This window comes from Pelecanus crispus, chromosome 5 (genome assembly GCF_030463565.1).
Source record: "Pelecanus crispus isolate bPelCri1 chromosome 5, bPelCri1.pri, whole genome shotgun sequence".
Classification (NCBI taxonomy): Eukaryota; Metazoa; Chordata; class Aves; order Pelecaniformes; family Pelecanidae; genus Pelecanus; species Pelecanus crispus.
Genome location: NC_134647.1, coordinates 25,093,353 through 25,107,486, shown reverse-complemented (window position 1 = coordinate 25,107,486; position 14,134 = coordinate 25,093,353). Strand labels below are relative to the sequence as shown.

The 14,134-nt window shown below is 39.9% G+C and overlaps 1 protein-coding gene across 1 annotated transcript in view; it reads left to right on the top strand.

Annotated features, from left to right (window-relative positions):
* The first annotated feature begins 525 nt into the window (after positions 1 to 525).
* The window catches only part of OLA1 (Obg like ATPase 1), a 105,289-nt gene continuing 91,680 nt past the window's right edge, over positions 526 to 14,134 (top strand). Inside the window, exons 1-4 of the mRNA XM_075710907.1 lie at positions 526 to 584; positions 859 to 959; positions 2,864 to 3,007; positions 12,986 to 13,113. Of these exons, the coding sequence (XP_075567022.1) occupies positions 859 to 959; positions 2,864 to 3,007; positions 12,986 to 13,113 (373 nt within the window). The 5' untranslated portion in view covers positions 526 to 584. The remainder of the gene's footprint in view (positions 585 to 858; positions 960 to 2,863; positions 3,008 to 12,985; positions 13,114 to 14,134) is intronic.

Here is a 14,134-nt window from a genome sequence, read left to right as displayed (position 1 = left end):
CTCCTCCTCTCCAGCCACTGTCCCTGCGGTTCTGCTCTTGCCTCCAGCTCCGACTCACCGGGCCTGGGAAATTGAATGGCTTTCCCCCTCACATTCCAGTTTTCTGTAGAGAGAGGATGCAAACATTCACTTTCGTAAAGTAGCTGGGAGTTGGTTTTGCACCTCAGCCAGCCCCAGTTTGTTTGGGTTTTTTATTTTTGCCCCCCCCCCCCCCCCTTTCTTTGACCGATTTCACCACTTGGCGCTTCTTCCCAGAGGCACGGCTCTGCGCCTCACTGACTTTTTGGGAGGCGGCGGGTGGAGATATGAAGGGGACAAGTGCTTCTTCCAGGAATGAAGCTCTGGGTGGAGTCGAGGGAGGGCAAAAGAGGGGGAGGGCGGCGGCGGCGGGACGCGGCGGCGCGCATGCGCGCCGCCGCGTCCCGCCGCCGCCGCCCTCCCCGCGTGACCTTTCCCCTCGCGACGCTCCCGACCAATGAGCGGCCTCGGCCCCGCCTCTTCCGCCGGCGTGTCCGCGTGCGAGGGGCCGCTGGCGTCTCTTCCTCTCAGGCGGGGGCCGCGCAGCCCCGGCTCTGCCAGCTGAGGTGAGAGCCGAGCCCAGCCCGCCCCCCTCTCCAAGGCCTCGAGTCGCTCCGTCGGGATGGGGCTGAGGGGAAAAGGAGTGCGGTGGGGGAGCCGCCGGGGGCCTGGGAGCCGTCGCGCCTCCGGCTGGCGGGGCGGGAGCGGGTGTTCCACCTCGGCCTCGTCGTGGAGGAAGGCCCCGGTTCGGCCGCCGCGCTCTGCCGGGCGCGTCCCCTTCCGCGGTGGGACCCGGGGGTGTCGCGGGGCCTTCAGCCTGCCCTGTTCTTGTGCTTTCAGATGCCCCCGAAAAAGGGAGGCGACGGGGTTAAATCGCACCCCATCATCGGAAGGTTTGGGACGTCCCTGAAGATCGGGATCGTCGGGCTGCCAAACGTTGGGTAGGTGGTCGGGGGAGCGCGGGGCTGGGGGCCGGCGGCGGGGCAGGGGAGCAGGCCGGGACGGCCCGACAGACCGGGGCCACCCGCTCTCCTGAGTTTGCTTCTGCAGCAGGTGGAGTGACCTGACACGGTTTCCGGGTGAAGATAGGCGCTTATAGCTGCGTATACGAGCTGAGGGATACGATATAAGGCTTTTTGCTCAGTGATAGACTTACATCTTTACCTTGAACTACTTATAGGCGGAGCGATGTAAAACACTCAGGTAGCGTGAGGCTGGTATGTACAAGTCTGGACAAGGTAATAGTGGAGAATTAAAAGAAAAAAAAATGTCTTAGTAATTGCTGAGTCTTATACTGCGTCTTTTGCATTTCCTTACTTCCACTGTTGTGTATGTGTAAGGCACGTTTTCATGCAAATAGATATGCACATGTGCACGTGCATACAAATTCCTCCTATATTTGATTTTTTTGGAGAGGCTGATGTGCACAGGAAGGGCTTAGTGATACCATAAGTGTCATTAGCAGTGAAGAGGACTTCCATTCTTGAAACTTATTCAGCGTTTGTAAGGAAAAAAGTTGTTGAAGTTGCAGTTTGGGAGAGGTGATGGAAGATGAGTTGCTCTCTGTCATGCTTCTCATCTGTAGTTGTTACGGCTCCTCAAAGGAGCTATACTTAAGGCATCTAAAAAGGATGATGAATTACTTGGTGAACATCTGTGTGAAACTATTGGTATTAATTTGTGTATCATATTTACTAAAAGAAGTTCTCAGCATTCTCAAACTTTAAATCTTTAAAAAATTAGAGGAAAAAAATTTGAGCATGTCTCAGAGGCATAAGTACTGTTTTGTTGTCTTTTCATTATAATGTATCTTATTTTTCAGGGTCTAGGTAAGTTGCACACTGGAAAGGAAATAATAAGCAGTAACATTGTATAACATGTCAATGGGGAAAAAATAGCATTTGCAGTTATGTTAATGTAACTTTTGAAGAAATTTGTGATTGGCTTTTGAGCATATTGGCTGTATGCAGCGCAGCTTTCAGATTTTTTTTCCCCCAGTGGCTGAGAAGTTGTGTGAAACTAAAAAAAAACCCCCCAAAATTCCACGAAAAAAAATCAAGCCAAAAAACCCCAACCCCAGAATATTTATGGTGGAAGATTTAGGAGTTGATTAAGACCTTTCTCTTAGCAGTAGCTCAAGAATTGCTCTCTTTTGGTTTAATAAATGCCAACTAACAAAATAATCTGCTACTTGGTTTAAGTGAAAATGTTCTTTTTCCCTGATACCACTTGCAGGTTTTTTCCCACTGATTTTTAACATGGATGAAAAATGCTTGGTAAGGCAGACCTGTATCTTCATATGCACAAAAGATTACTTGTAATTGATTAACTGTTGCGGTTTGCCTTCTATACCCCTTTTTTTCTCCTTTGATTGTTGACTTTTAGTGCTTAGATACTGAAATTGTGTTAATACGTAAATAAATCTGAAGAAGCAATACAGTTGTGGAAAGAGCTGGTGAGTCTTGGCAAAACTAGTTCACTCAGAATAAGTTTCAATCATCCTTATTTTTTTCTCACTTTGTGCTTGAGGAAAATGAGTAGTGGCCAGTAGAGCTGTGCTTTGCTTTTGACTTAAAATTTCTTTGCTAACTGACATGTGCATTATAGTCACTTAGGGAAATTTTCAAGGGTAGGGAAGAGAGGTAAACGTCATTGGCTTTCAGTGGGACACTCCGTATGTGTATTTGAAAGTGTCCTGTACTAGAATCAGGGCAGTGGTCACTGTTGTGGAAGTAAAGGGAAAGTTCAGTATTGCTTTTGGGTTGGAATAAGATGTATTTCTATCCAGCCCTTTTAAATGCTTCCGATTTGAACTTCTTTAAGAATGTGTGTATTTCGTTTATAGGAAATCGACGTTTTTCAATGTGTTAACAAAGAGTCAAGCGGCAGCAGAAAATTTTCCTTTCTGTACTATTGATCCAAATGAGAGTCGAGTACCTGTGCCAGATGACAGATTTGACTTCCTGTGCCAGTATCACAAACCCCCAAGGTAACTCAAGTTCTTAATATTTTTCTTCAGTTAAGCATCTGAAATAGTATTACTGAACCCAAGGTTTTCATAGAAGTTTAATGCAACTATATTGTCTTTAAGTTTTTACTGATACCTGTTTTAGAACGTGAAATTATATACGTACCTGGATTATACACCACACGCCCCCCTCCCCCCCCCCGACCTTTGTGGTATGAGAATGAGGGATCTAGGAGCTGCTAGTCATTGCTCAGCACCATTTGGTGCTTGGTGTTCCTGTCTTTGAAAGTTGTGGCTCCCAGGCGACTTGGAGGATCTTCTGAAGAGGTTTGGAAAATGAACAGTAGTGGACATACCTAATGTGTCATGGGGTTGTTCATTTGTAAAATTTCCACCCTGTATTTTGTATTCTTCAGAATATTGTATATGCTATAGGTAGCCAAACAAATATCTATCAACATACCCGTGTCCTCAGTCTTTTGACAGTAACCTTTATGGGCAGCCTTTTTTCTCCTGACTCTTTATCTCTCCTTTTTATAGGCTCTGCTACTTGTTACCCGGTATATTTGGGGATATTCCTACAATATGTCTCTTTGAATTGTTTCCTTATTCTAGGATTGTATTAGTTTTGTCACATCAATGGTTTTTGCTATTGACTGTTTCCATAATCTGCTCTGTATGTTCAGTGTGGGAACTGGATTTTTGCTTGAACAGCAAAACTTAAGGTGCTTTCAGAAAACAGAAACTTAAATGGATGCTTGTGAGTTGTTAATTTCAGTTTGCAGTTACTTGCAGAGGTATCTTGAATAACGTGAGTGTACATAAATCGTAGGGCAAATTAGCGTGCATGTCTGTGCTTTTGTTCAACACTTGGGCTTCAGTTTTAGAGCCAGATCACACCCACAATTAAAAAAGATTGATTAGTCACCGATCAAAAATCCATTTGTTAACTTAATTTTCAGGTCCAAGCAAGTTGCTTCCGTCTGTAATTCCTGTGCACTTTTTAAATACTGAAAAATGCATTAATATGGAGCTGTTTGTTTAGGTGGATTGTTACAACATGTTATCTTGTTTTTCCTGCTCAAGTGAGTATTAAGCATACTTGTTACTGTATGGATCATAAACCAAAACTCTGCTGAATTGGAGACAAAACTTTCTGGCTGTTGATTGTGCAGAGATAACGGTGTGGCTTTTAAGTTTTGTTGACGAATTTGTTCTAAATTGTAATGTTATTGCTGCTTTGACCACATCAATAATCTCTTTTTCCTCTCACTTAGCTATGACTGGCTACTTCTAAATTAATAGTTGAAGTGACAAAGAGATTACTACCTCTCCCCTCATCCTGCCTTCGGCCATCTATCCTTACAAGGAGTGCTAAGACTGTAAATAACTCTATGCGTGTTCTCCGACTCACAAACTCTCTCTGGAAAAAAAAAAAATTACCATTAAATATTAATGAAAATAGTATATTTACTGAAGCTGAATTCAGTAAATATACTGAATTGGGTAATAAGCTGGGTATAAATAGTAAATCAGCTTTCATTTTAATGGTCTCTTGACTTTTTTAAGGGAGTATTTGTTACTTAAAATCAATGGATGTGGGGGGTCAGTGGGTAGTTATAGCTCCTGAGTTCGCTTATGTTGCTTACATGATTTTAATATTTCACTATAACAGTAATAAAGCGGTGATAATCGGTGGTAATTCAGTAGCACAGTAGACTGAGGTAACTCTTCTTGGGCTGTTTGTGCTTGTCTGTCTGAGACTAACTCAGGAAAAGAAGGCTATGGTCATGAAGATACACAACTGAATTGTAGTTTAAATTCCTTAATTTCTCTTATATAGTCTTGATTTTGTTCTTCATCTTTATGTAATACATTCTGTGCTACTTTTCTACTTGTTTGGATTAGTAGACATAATCAATCTGAGCACACAGAATGTTTTATAAACAGTGAGTTGTCTTTAAATTAGACTCTTGTCTAGCCTCGAGATTTTGTCTTTTAAAATCTAAAGCATTCAGATTTTTATCTCCCACATGTTACACTTAGTCATCACATAACTGCAGTCATTGTTGGGATGTGGCGGGGGGAAGGGGACTTTGTCTTAACTAAAATAATGTATGACAGACCAAAGTGATCTTGCCTTGATGCCTGCTGTGAGCAAGGGAAGGGAAGAGTGGGACTGGGCCGGGCTGGCAGTTGCTGTCTGTCACATTGAGCCGAGATTGCTGCTGCTACAGAGAGACGGACTCTATTGCTGAGAATATTGCTAGTATGGGTTTGCGGCCATTCTGCCATCAGAGGAAGAGTTAGGCTCTTCAGGTACCGTTTGTTGCTTGAAGATCCCTTCCTGTCTCCAAAAGAAGAAAGCATCAGCTTGGATGGGACTGGTGTGCAGTTACTTGCTAGCCCATGCTGAAAGCTGGCTGGTATTACTTAATTGGAAGCGTTTGTAAATGAAATCATGCAGGCAACAATTTGGAGACTATTACGTAAAGGTAAATCTGTGCTTAATAGATTAAGGTACGCTGCCAGAACTTATAACCTGTGCTTTTTTTTTCTTTCTGCAGCAGTGGATGATGTATGTGACTGTTTACAATAAATAAGTTCAGTGATATAGACTGTACACAGAAGGTGGGCTCCAAGAACTTCCAGTAAAAACTGCTATGTTGCTGCCAAATGAATTAGATGAGCAAATTTCCTCGAGCTTTAATGTTACCTATTGCTCGCTTTCTGGTGTGAATGAAATTGTGGATATTAAGAAGAGACCTTATAATATTAAAAATAATTCTGAATGCTTGTTGTTTTAAGGTCTTAGTTTATATTCTGTTACTAACTTAATTTATGTATTTAAACTACTTGTTTGTTTGTTTTAAATTTTATATGATATTCAGTGAAAACTCATATTTCTTACATTGTGCCAACATGTAGCTTTTTCAGAAAGGAAAGACTGTTGGCTTTTTATTTTGTTGTCCTACCCCCAACACTGGTACTTTCAGGCAAGGTTTGACAGACTGATGATTGAATTAGTTCCAGTTCAGTAATTGGAAAGAGAATGTTTCCTTTGGACTGATTCACTTCAGCAGAAAGGTGTATTTTTTTTCTTTTTTTTTTTGCCCACTGATCTATGAATCTTAAGCAGGTAGCAGAGGATGAGATCTGCTAATTCTAAAACGGAGGAGAGATGTTCTTGATCTCAGCAGGTAGCTCCTGCCTTGAAAATTGGGACTTGGAAGCCAGAAACAATTGATCTGTTAACTGCAGTTAATATTTTAATGGGACATTTTGTGTTTAGAAGTGATGGGTTTCTTATACAAGAAAAGAACTGTGTGTGTAGCACATCTAAAGAAATTTTAGTAACTTAATAAAAGCTTTAATGAAGCTAGTCTCATGCATTTTTTTGTTCTAAATTTCATCAAGATGCTGCTTAATCACCGTAAGCCTAAAAATATTTTTTTAGTATAAGTATGCCAAACTGATCTCATTTGGACAAGTGATTTGTGTCATAACTCACAAATATCTTGAAAGTTTCTGAGTATATATACCCACCAGGCTTAGCCCGTACGGTCCTGCCTGCTACCACAGCTGTAGCGTACTGTGCCTGACCAGGAGATGTCTCAGTGGTGACACTTGATTCAAGCCTCAAAATGATTTTGAGTGAGGGGGTGGAGGAAACTGCTATTTCCTCTTTTTTTTTTTTTAAATTTTGTTCTCCAGATAATCTCCTCGCTGCAATTATTTGCATTCGTTTTTCTTTACTTTATATGATTAACTAGAAGAAATACTCAGGTAGAAGCAATGTAAGCCTAAGCTATATTTTAAACTGTAAATACTTAAACTGAAGGACTGTATTGGCTGATAGTAATCAACCTGTGTGAAAACATAAATAAAAGAAGTGATTTTAAAGTCTATGTTTCTGCTTCCTCCTCTGGTTAAAATCAAATGAGATTATAAGCAGGAGTGAGTAAAATGTAAGTAGTTTGGTTCATCCTTTCTCAAGTTATCAGTATTCATTTGATTCCTTGTTTGTTTGCACCTGTAAGCGGGTGCATTGCCTTGCACATACGTGTTCACAAAACAAAATGCTTATTGCAACCACAAACGTTTCTATTTAACTTAGACTGTTTTTAATCTATCTTGGATGTCCTTTTCAAATTTTAAAGCAATCCTGGCTATCTCACAAGAGGATAATATATGTAAAGTGCAACTACCCCTCTTCAGTTCTGGCACTGTCCAGTGTACTTCAGGATCTCTGTCCTTTTTGTCAGGAAATTGCTTTGGTTTGTTCTGTTGCATTGGAGATTGTTAAAATTCATACATTCGGATCTCTAGTGCTCAAGCAGTGGTTACAGAACTAAATCTGAGTGACTTCCATTGTTGTCTAGGTTATGGAAGTCCTGTGTAATATTGAACAAAAGTTCTCTTGAACTTATTGTAGGACAGCGTACAAGTTTTGAAGTCAAAATTAGGTAATCAGTTGGTGGAAAGTACTACTTAGAAACCAGATCAGCAGTGGGACTTCGAATGACATCATGTGGGACTTCCTCTAGGTTTAAAAGGAGCATCTATGTAAATGAAACCCACCTGTAAATCCAGAGTGAAACACAAATTACTTGGCTGGATGTAATTCTGGCATATCAGCATCTGTAAGAGAACCCATATTTAGCTGAAAATTGGCAAGTATATCCTGTTGCTAATGTGCTGCTTCCTTTGGTATTGCTGAGTTTGCCTGCTCTTCAGTTAGTTCTGAGCCTGTGTAAATCAACTTGGCTGTGATGCTTGTTCTAGCATTGCAAATGAATTATTTGCCAGCAGTGAACGAAAGACCTGAAGTTGTGGTGACTTGAGGCATCTTTTCTGCCTGGTGGGAGAAGGCAAAATTTAATTGTATTTTGTTGGTGTAATAACTTACTGAATAGTTTGAGAATGCAGGCATTTGATATACGTGGGACACTGAGTATGTGTCTTAATCCACATGGAATCTTTTACTTTTTTATAATTTGTGTAAGTGAAATTTAATTAGCAGATTTTTCACTTCTGGTTCATGTGCTATTAGGTTCAGGTCTTGTTTGTCATTACCATGGATAAAATGCTATAATGAAATTGTTCTTGCATAGAAATGGCCAGGGTTCATCTGCAGTACTTAGTTCTTCAGAAACAGATTCCTTTAATTGTCCTGTGAGGCATTTTGCTTACATTGGTCAAAACTGCTTGCAAGGTTGACTGCAGAAGCTGTAATAGGGAGTACAGCCTTCTGGAAGAGGGAGGGACTGTGAACTGTTCTTTTCTATTTGGAAATGGGCCAAAAATAGTGGTGAGGACAGACTGAGGGTGAATGGCTTTCTAAGAAGTTGTCACAATATATATGTTCTCCTTCTATGTTCCTACTTTTACTTCAGGTCATTTGTGAACTCCTAAGGGGTGACTCCTACTTAAGTTATATGAATTTTCAGGAAGGAAGAAGAGTTTCCCTTTTCTAACAGATTTCAAATAGCATCTTTTAAAGGCAGAAGAGCCTGTTCCGGAACCAGGAGATGAGTAGCACATTTGGCTTTACCAAAGAGAAAAAGGGAGCTGGATGTTTTACCCTTATACTGAAGAATCTGGACTTTTTGGTATGTGGTCCCTAGGAGCAGGTAGAGTTTGAGGTGAGACTCATTTCTTGACCTATTCAAGAAACTAATAAAAAGCGAGTGTGTTACGAGAATTATCAACCAAGCTTACTGGAAAACTGCTGCATTCTGAACTTAGTTGAAGCTGTCATGTGGCTTCCCAGAGTCTCCTGGTAGGTGTGAGATTTCAGTAAGTTGTAGTAAATGCTGCAGAGAAATTAATGGGGTCTTGCTTTCATTGGAGAAGAGAGATTGTGGAAACCTAAAAGAATAAAAACCCAGGGAGACAAACAGTATTTTGGTTATGATGTTTCAGTCTAAGTCAAAGCTTCAGGTGTACGCTGCCTGTGAGGTTTCTTGACTAAACAATTACTTGTGGAAACTCAAGAAATAAATGCATGCCCGTTCCCCTCAAATTTTTGGAAAAAAAAAATATGCACAACAAATTGCAGATACCATATGTGTGTGCATTTTAAAAGAAAAGAGGTAGCTGGTTGCATTGTACTGTTCAGTACCACTGTACTGAACAAACAGGTCAGGTAAAGAAACTCCTCTTGCCTGTTTAAATAAGTGTTTTGGACAGAAGTTTGAAACAAAGTTGGTGAGAAATAGGCCTCCTCCCCTGCAAAATGCATAACCCTATGGATGCATAAGTCTCTTATTCCTGAATAATACCCTAACCACTGGACTACAAAACTGTACGTTCTTTGGGCGGTGAGTCTTGTGCTCTTTGTTTCACGCTATCTCATACAGGGAAGGTAGTCTGCTAACACAAAACCACTGTTGCTGTATTTCTAAGTGAGGTGAAAAAATCCTTGCTCAAGGATTATACCTTTGCTTAAAATAGAGAGATACTTCCAGATTTGGTAATGTTTCATGTTATAAATTGCTGTGACATGCTTTATGGTAGATTGGTGTTGCACTGATTTGTACAAATGATCAGTTGATGCCACCTGTTCCTGATGACCATTTGAGGCTCAGTGACATTCTGCTAATGCTGACTAATGAATCTTAAGAAATGTAAATTAATCTGTTTACAAGAGGGGAAAAAAGAAAAGAACAATCTAGTTAAGTCTTATACATTTAAAAGAACTCAAACACACTCAAGATATGTGGTACTTTTCCCCCATTCTTTGCAGTGTTTTCTGTTTATTTAGTTTCATGTTTACTCTTTGTCCTTTGTAGCATAGGCAAGTGTGCTAGTTTGTGCCCTTTTCTGCTTTTCTCTGTATTCGTCTTTCTATGATGAAATAGAGGTCTAGGCTTAGGAAAGGGGCTGCCAAGAATGGGGATGGTTTTATTTTGCTTGGAATGTTAGCCTTCTGGTACCCAAGGTGAAGGTGAGAAAACATCCTGGAAACCCGGATACTGGTCTTCAAAGGTCTCTTGCTCATATTAGTCAATTGTGAAATAAATGTGCTGGGGTTTTCTTTCCATTGTCTAGCAAATGAGGTTGATTCTGGTGATAGAGTGGTCCATCTGCATATGAAGGTATGTGTCTTGGCTCTAATGTGGCATCTTTGTAGTGAAAGTGTGAATTCTTCTGATGGCTGGTCAGGAAGTTAATCCTACCAGAAAGGTGAGAGAGGGGAGCATAGAAAGAGAACATTTCTAACACCACCTTTGTTTTTCTTAAAATACAGTTTAAAATGACAATGGAGAACTGCTTTAAAGAGTGGCATTTTTCTACCTTGCTGTTGACTTATGTGACAAAAAAGCAAGGAATTAAAAACATTCTGACTGGGAAGTTGCTGCTGTTTCTTCTGAGGTTTGTATTAGCTCTGTGGTTCTGTCAGGCAAAAGGACTTACTGGGTTAATGCATTAATAGTTACTGGTTTTTGTCTTCAGAATGTGCATTAGTCTTGGTAAACTTGAGGGTTTGCTGTTTCCATTTGAGTTCGTGTACTGGTAGTTAAAAAAAAAAGATAATCCACCATAGTGGGACAAGAATGTGACATTTTCAAAGTTTGTTTACTTCAGAGTGTACTTATATTCATGTTTTTTCTCCTCCATTCAACAGCATTAACTTGCAGTGCACAACATCTGTCTTCCCAAGGATGGGCCCTTCTTTTCATGAGCCCAGTGAAGTTTAAAACTAAAAGTCAACATATTGTTTACCTGAATTTAAGTAACTCGTGCTATGTTGTAAATATTTTCTTGTGTATTTTTTAAAATTTGCCCTTCTGGGTATTGTGTCCTATTCACGCTTGTTTCTAAGCGCATCACAAAGGTATTAATGGCATGAAATGTGTCATTAAGTTACTAATTTATTACACCTGAAAGGTTTAGTCATACTTTGAACTTCACCTTGGTAAAGAAAAAGATTTTGTCCAGATCTTGTATTGTGAAATTACTTGAATTACTCTCTATGTACTTGAGATAAATAATTTTTCTTGGGAAGCGTTAGAGTAAGGCTGAAAACAAAACCAGGATAAGATCTTTTCCTTTTAGGTCACCACACTTCCAGAATATTGATGTTGCATACTAAGACAGACTCTAAAGGATCATCTCTTCCCAAATTCGGGAGTTCCTTTCAAGTGAGGCAGCACATCTGCTAGTATTAAGCTATGTGTTGTGTTAATTGCAGTCAAATGGAAGTGGGATAGCACTAAAAAAAAAGTTGGAAGCTTGTATTGTTCTACCTAAGCCCATTGCTCTGAGCAGAGACAATGATCCATAGATTCCCATAACTACAGCTTTTTCTGTCTGGGCCCTATTTGCCATACCAGGCATCAGGATAAGAAGAGAAGGGTGGTTTTCTGATGCTAGTGGAATTTTCTGCCGTTACAGATTTGACAGCAGTCATGCTGTCACATATTTCAATATTTGAAAACCCAAATACATTTATCAGCAAGTTGTCACATTAATAAAAATAAAGCTCAGTTTGGGCTGTGGCCAAAAAAGACTTCAGAAGTGTAACAGTGTTCAGAGAAGGTTTCTGCATAGGGTTGGCTAGGAGGTCACTGGCTAGGTCATCCCTAGCCCTCATTCCCACCTATGTCGTTGCTTCTGTCTGTGAGCAGCACTGCAATGGTAAGTCTTTGGAAAAGACATCTTAAGGTAGACCACAGAATTTATATCATTAGATTTGAATTTCATGTTGAAGAACACTCACCATAAAAGGCGGCTTTTCACTGCTTTACCAATTGGCACTGTATGCGCATGTAGACTTCATAGCGTAAATCACACCCCTCTCATCATTGTTATTAAAACTATGGATTTGGGTGTTTTCCATTATACTTACTGTCAGTAAAACAGGGAACTGTTGTATTAATCTTAGCATAGTGCTAGTGAAATATAATGGTGGTAATTTAAAGTGTTTGATGGAAATTAAGTAGTGTTCCGGTTACTTATTTTGAAGCCATCAAGTTGGAGATCTTGATGACTATGGTGTGTGGTTTCTGGTCTCTTGCAAGTGAGGAATTTGTAGCATTTCAGCATGATTCTATCTCTGCCACTGTTGATGATGGTGTTTTCATTTGTGTAGACCATATGAAGGTGCTTTTAGTCAACACCTTATCACAAAGTTTTAGGAGTTTTTTTTCCTGACTCAGCTGGATTTTGAGAAGTAATTTGGTTTAGAATATACCTGAAAAGTTTTGATGCCCATTCAGTTATTTGCTCATTTTAGAACAACTTGAGAATCTGCAGAGGATGAAAGGCTTGCAGTTTATAAATTGCCATATGCATTTCCCATAGCTCTAAAAGCTTTTTTCCATTTTTTGTAAGCTAATTTGAACTTCATGACTATTCTGTTTTTGCTATATCAAATGTTGTGTAGACATGTCTGCTAACCCATTGCTGTTAACTATGGCGGAAAGCATCACAGCTGTTTACATTATAATACCAGCTTCATCTTAACTTGTTTTCTGCTTTCTTTCAAATTGTTTGCATAACCCTGACCATGGCTAGTTTTAATCACCACTGTATTAAAAAAAAATGCCCTTGTCTTCTGAGAAGATTGCTTAACTTACTGAACTAAACGGTAACCTTAGAGGTGTGCAAGAGCAGAGTGCAATGGCCATTTGTGTGTCTTATCCCTTTGGTACTATGAAAACTGCGCATTACAGATGACTGACTTTGTGCCTCAGTGTTCCAGGCCTGGTTGATTATTTGTATAATTGCCAGTATGATCCCACACTTAGAAATTCGTTTACTTCATTTTACATGATTAATGACAGAGAAATTAAAGAATGGTTGATGTTTTACATGGGAGGGGGGAATCGTGTCTTTTATACATTGCATGTTAAATAAGGAAGACAGCTGCTGTTATGTATAAGTTGTTCTAGAAAAAAGAAATGTTGGATTTTCATGTTCTGAATTCATTTCTGTGCCAAAAGTTTTGGCTAATATGCTTCAGTAATGAAACTTTTAACTTTTGTATTTCAGCAAAATTCCAGCCTTTCTGAATGTGGTGGATATTGCTGGCCTTGTGAAAGGAGCCCACACTGGCCAAGGCTTAGGAAATTCCTTCTTGTCTCATATTAACGCCTGCGATGGGATCTTTCATCTGATGCGTATGTAAACTTACTTATATGTTCTCTCTATAGTGTAAGGACAGCATTATTGTACTCTAATTAAGAACTGTGGAACAAATATCCATTACAATTTTAACTTTTACTATTCAATTCAAAGTCATCAGGTTTTGGGTTTTTCCAACCAAGAAAATCCCCATCCTCTGCTATTTGACGGGTACGTCTTTCATCATTGGCACTGTGCTGAAGACTTAAAAAGGAGCTGGGTTTTTGGAAGTCTGCAGTAATGGCTTGTTGTTTTCCTTTGCCAGCAGTGCATGTCAGTTGATTTGTTTAGTTTTATAAAGGAGGAGGAATGGAGTGGGATAATGAAAGGCTGAAATGTAAGTAGAAAATGAAAATACGGAGTTAGCAGCAGACTCTGGGATTCTGTTCCTCACAGGGCAAGCCTCACTTCTTTTCCTGATTTCTGTATTGAGTCTTGAACGCGCCCCCTGTCCCCCATCTCTGTGAATTCTGAACATCTCTCAGTTAGACCAAGACCAACTGTGATTCTCTCTTTCATCACCTATTACCACAATACAGAACTGGCCTTCAGAGTCGTATTAACAGTACTTACAAACTTGGCACTTACAAGCTTGTTGAAAGTGAATGTCGTTTTCAACACTTTGAGTGTTGAAAAAAGCTTCTGGTCTGAAAAGATTTAATAATGTTTGTGCAGATTTGAGGAAACTGGACACCTTTGCTGTCTTCTGGTTGGCCATTATTATACAGTGAGTGATGAAACAATGGAACAATAAACAAGAAAAAATAGAAATACTTTTTATTTGGTGATAGGAGCAAAATTTTTTTTGTGGGCAGGGAGTTTCTAAAACAAAACTATCTCGTAGTACTGATTTAGATGCTTGGAACCCTTGTTCCCATGAGCTTGTTTTTTGAAGCATATTTATATGGAGCAGTGAACTGGTGTGCCTCCACAGTCTGCATGCTTGGTGAATAGGTAAGTATGCCGCCTCAGTCAAATGCAATTTATTATGCATCGAGAATACCTAGACACTGATTT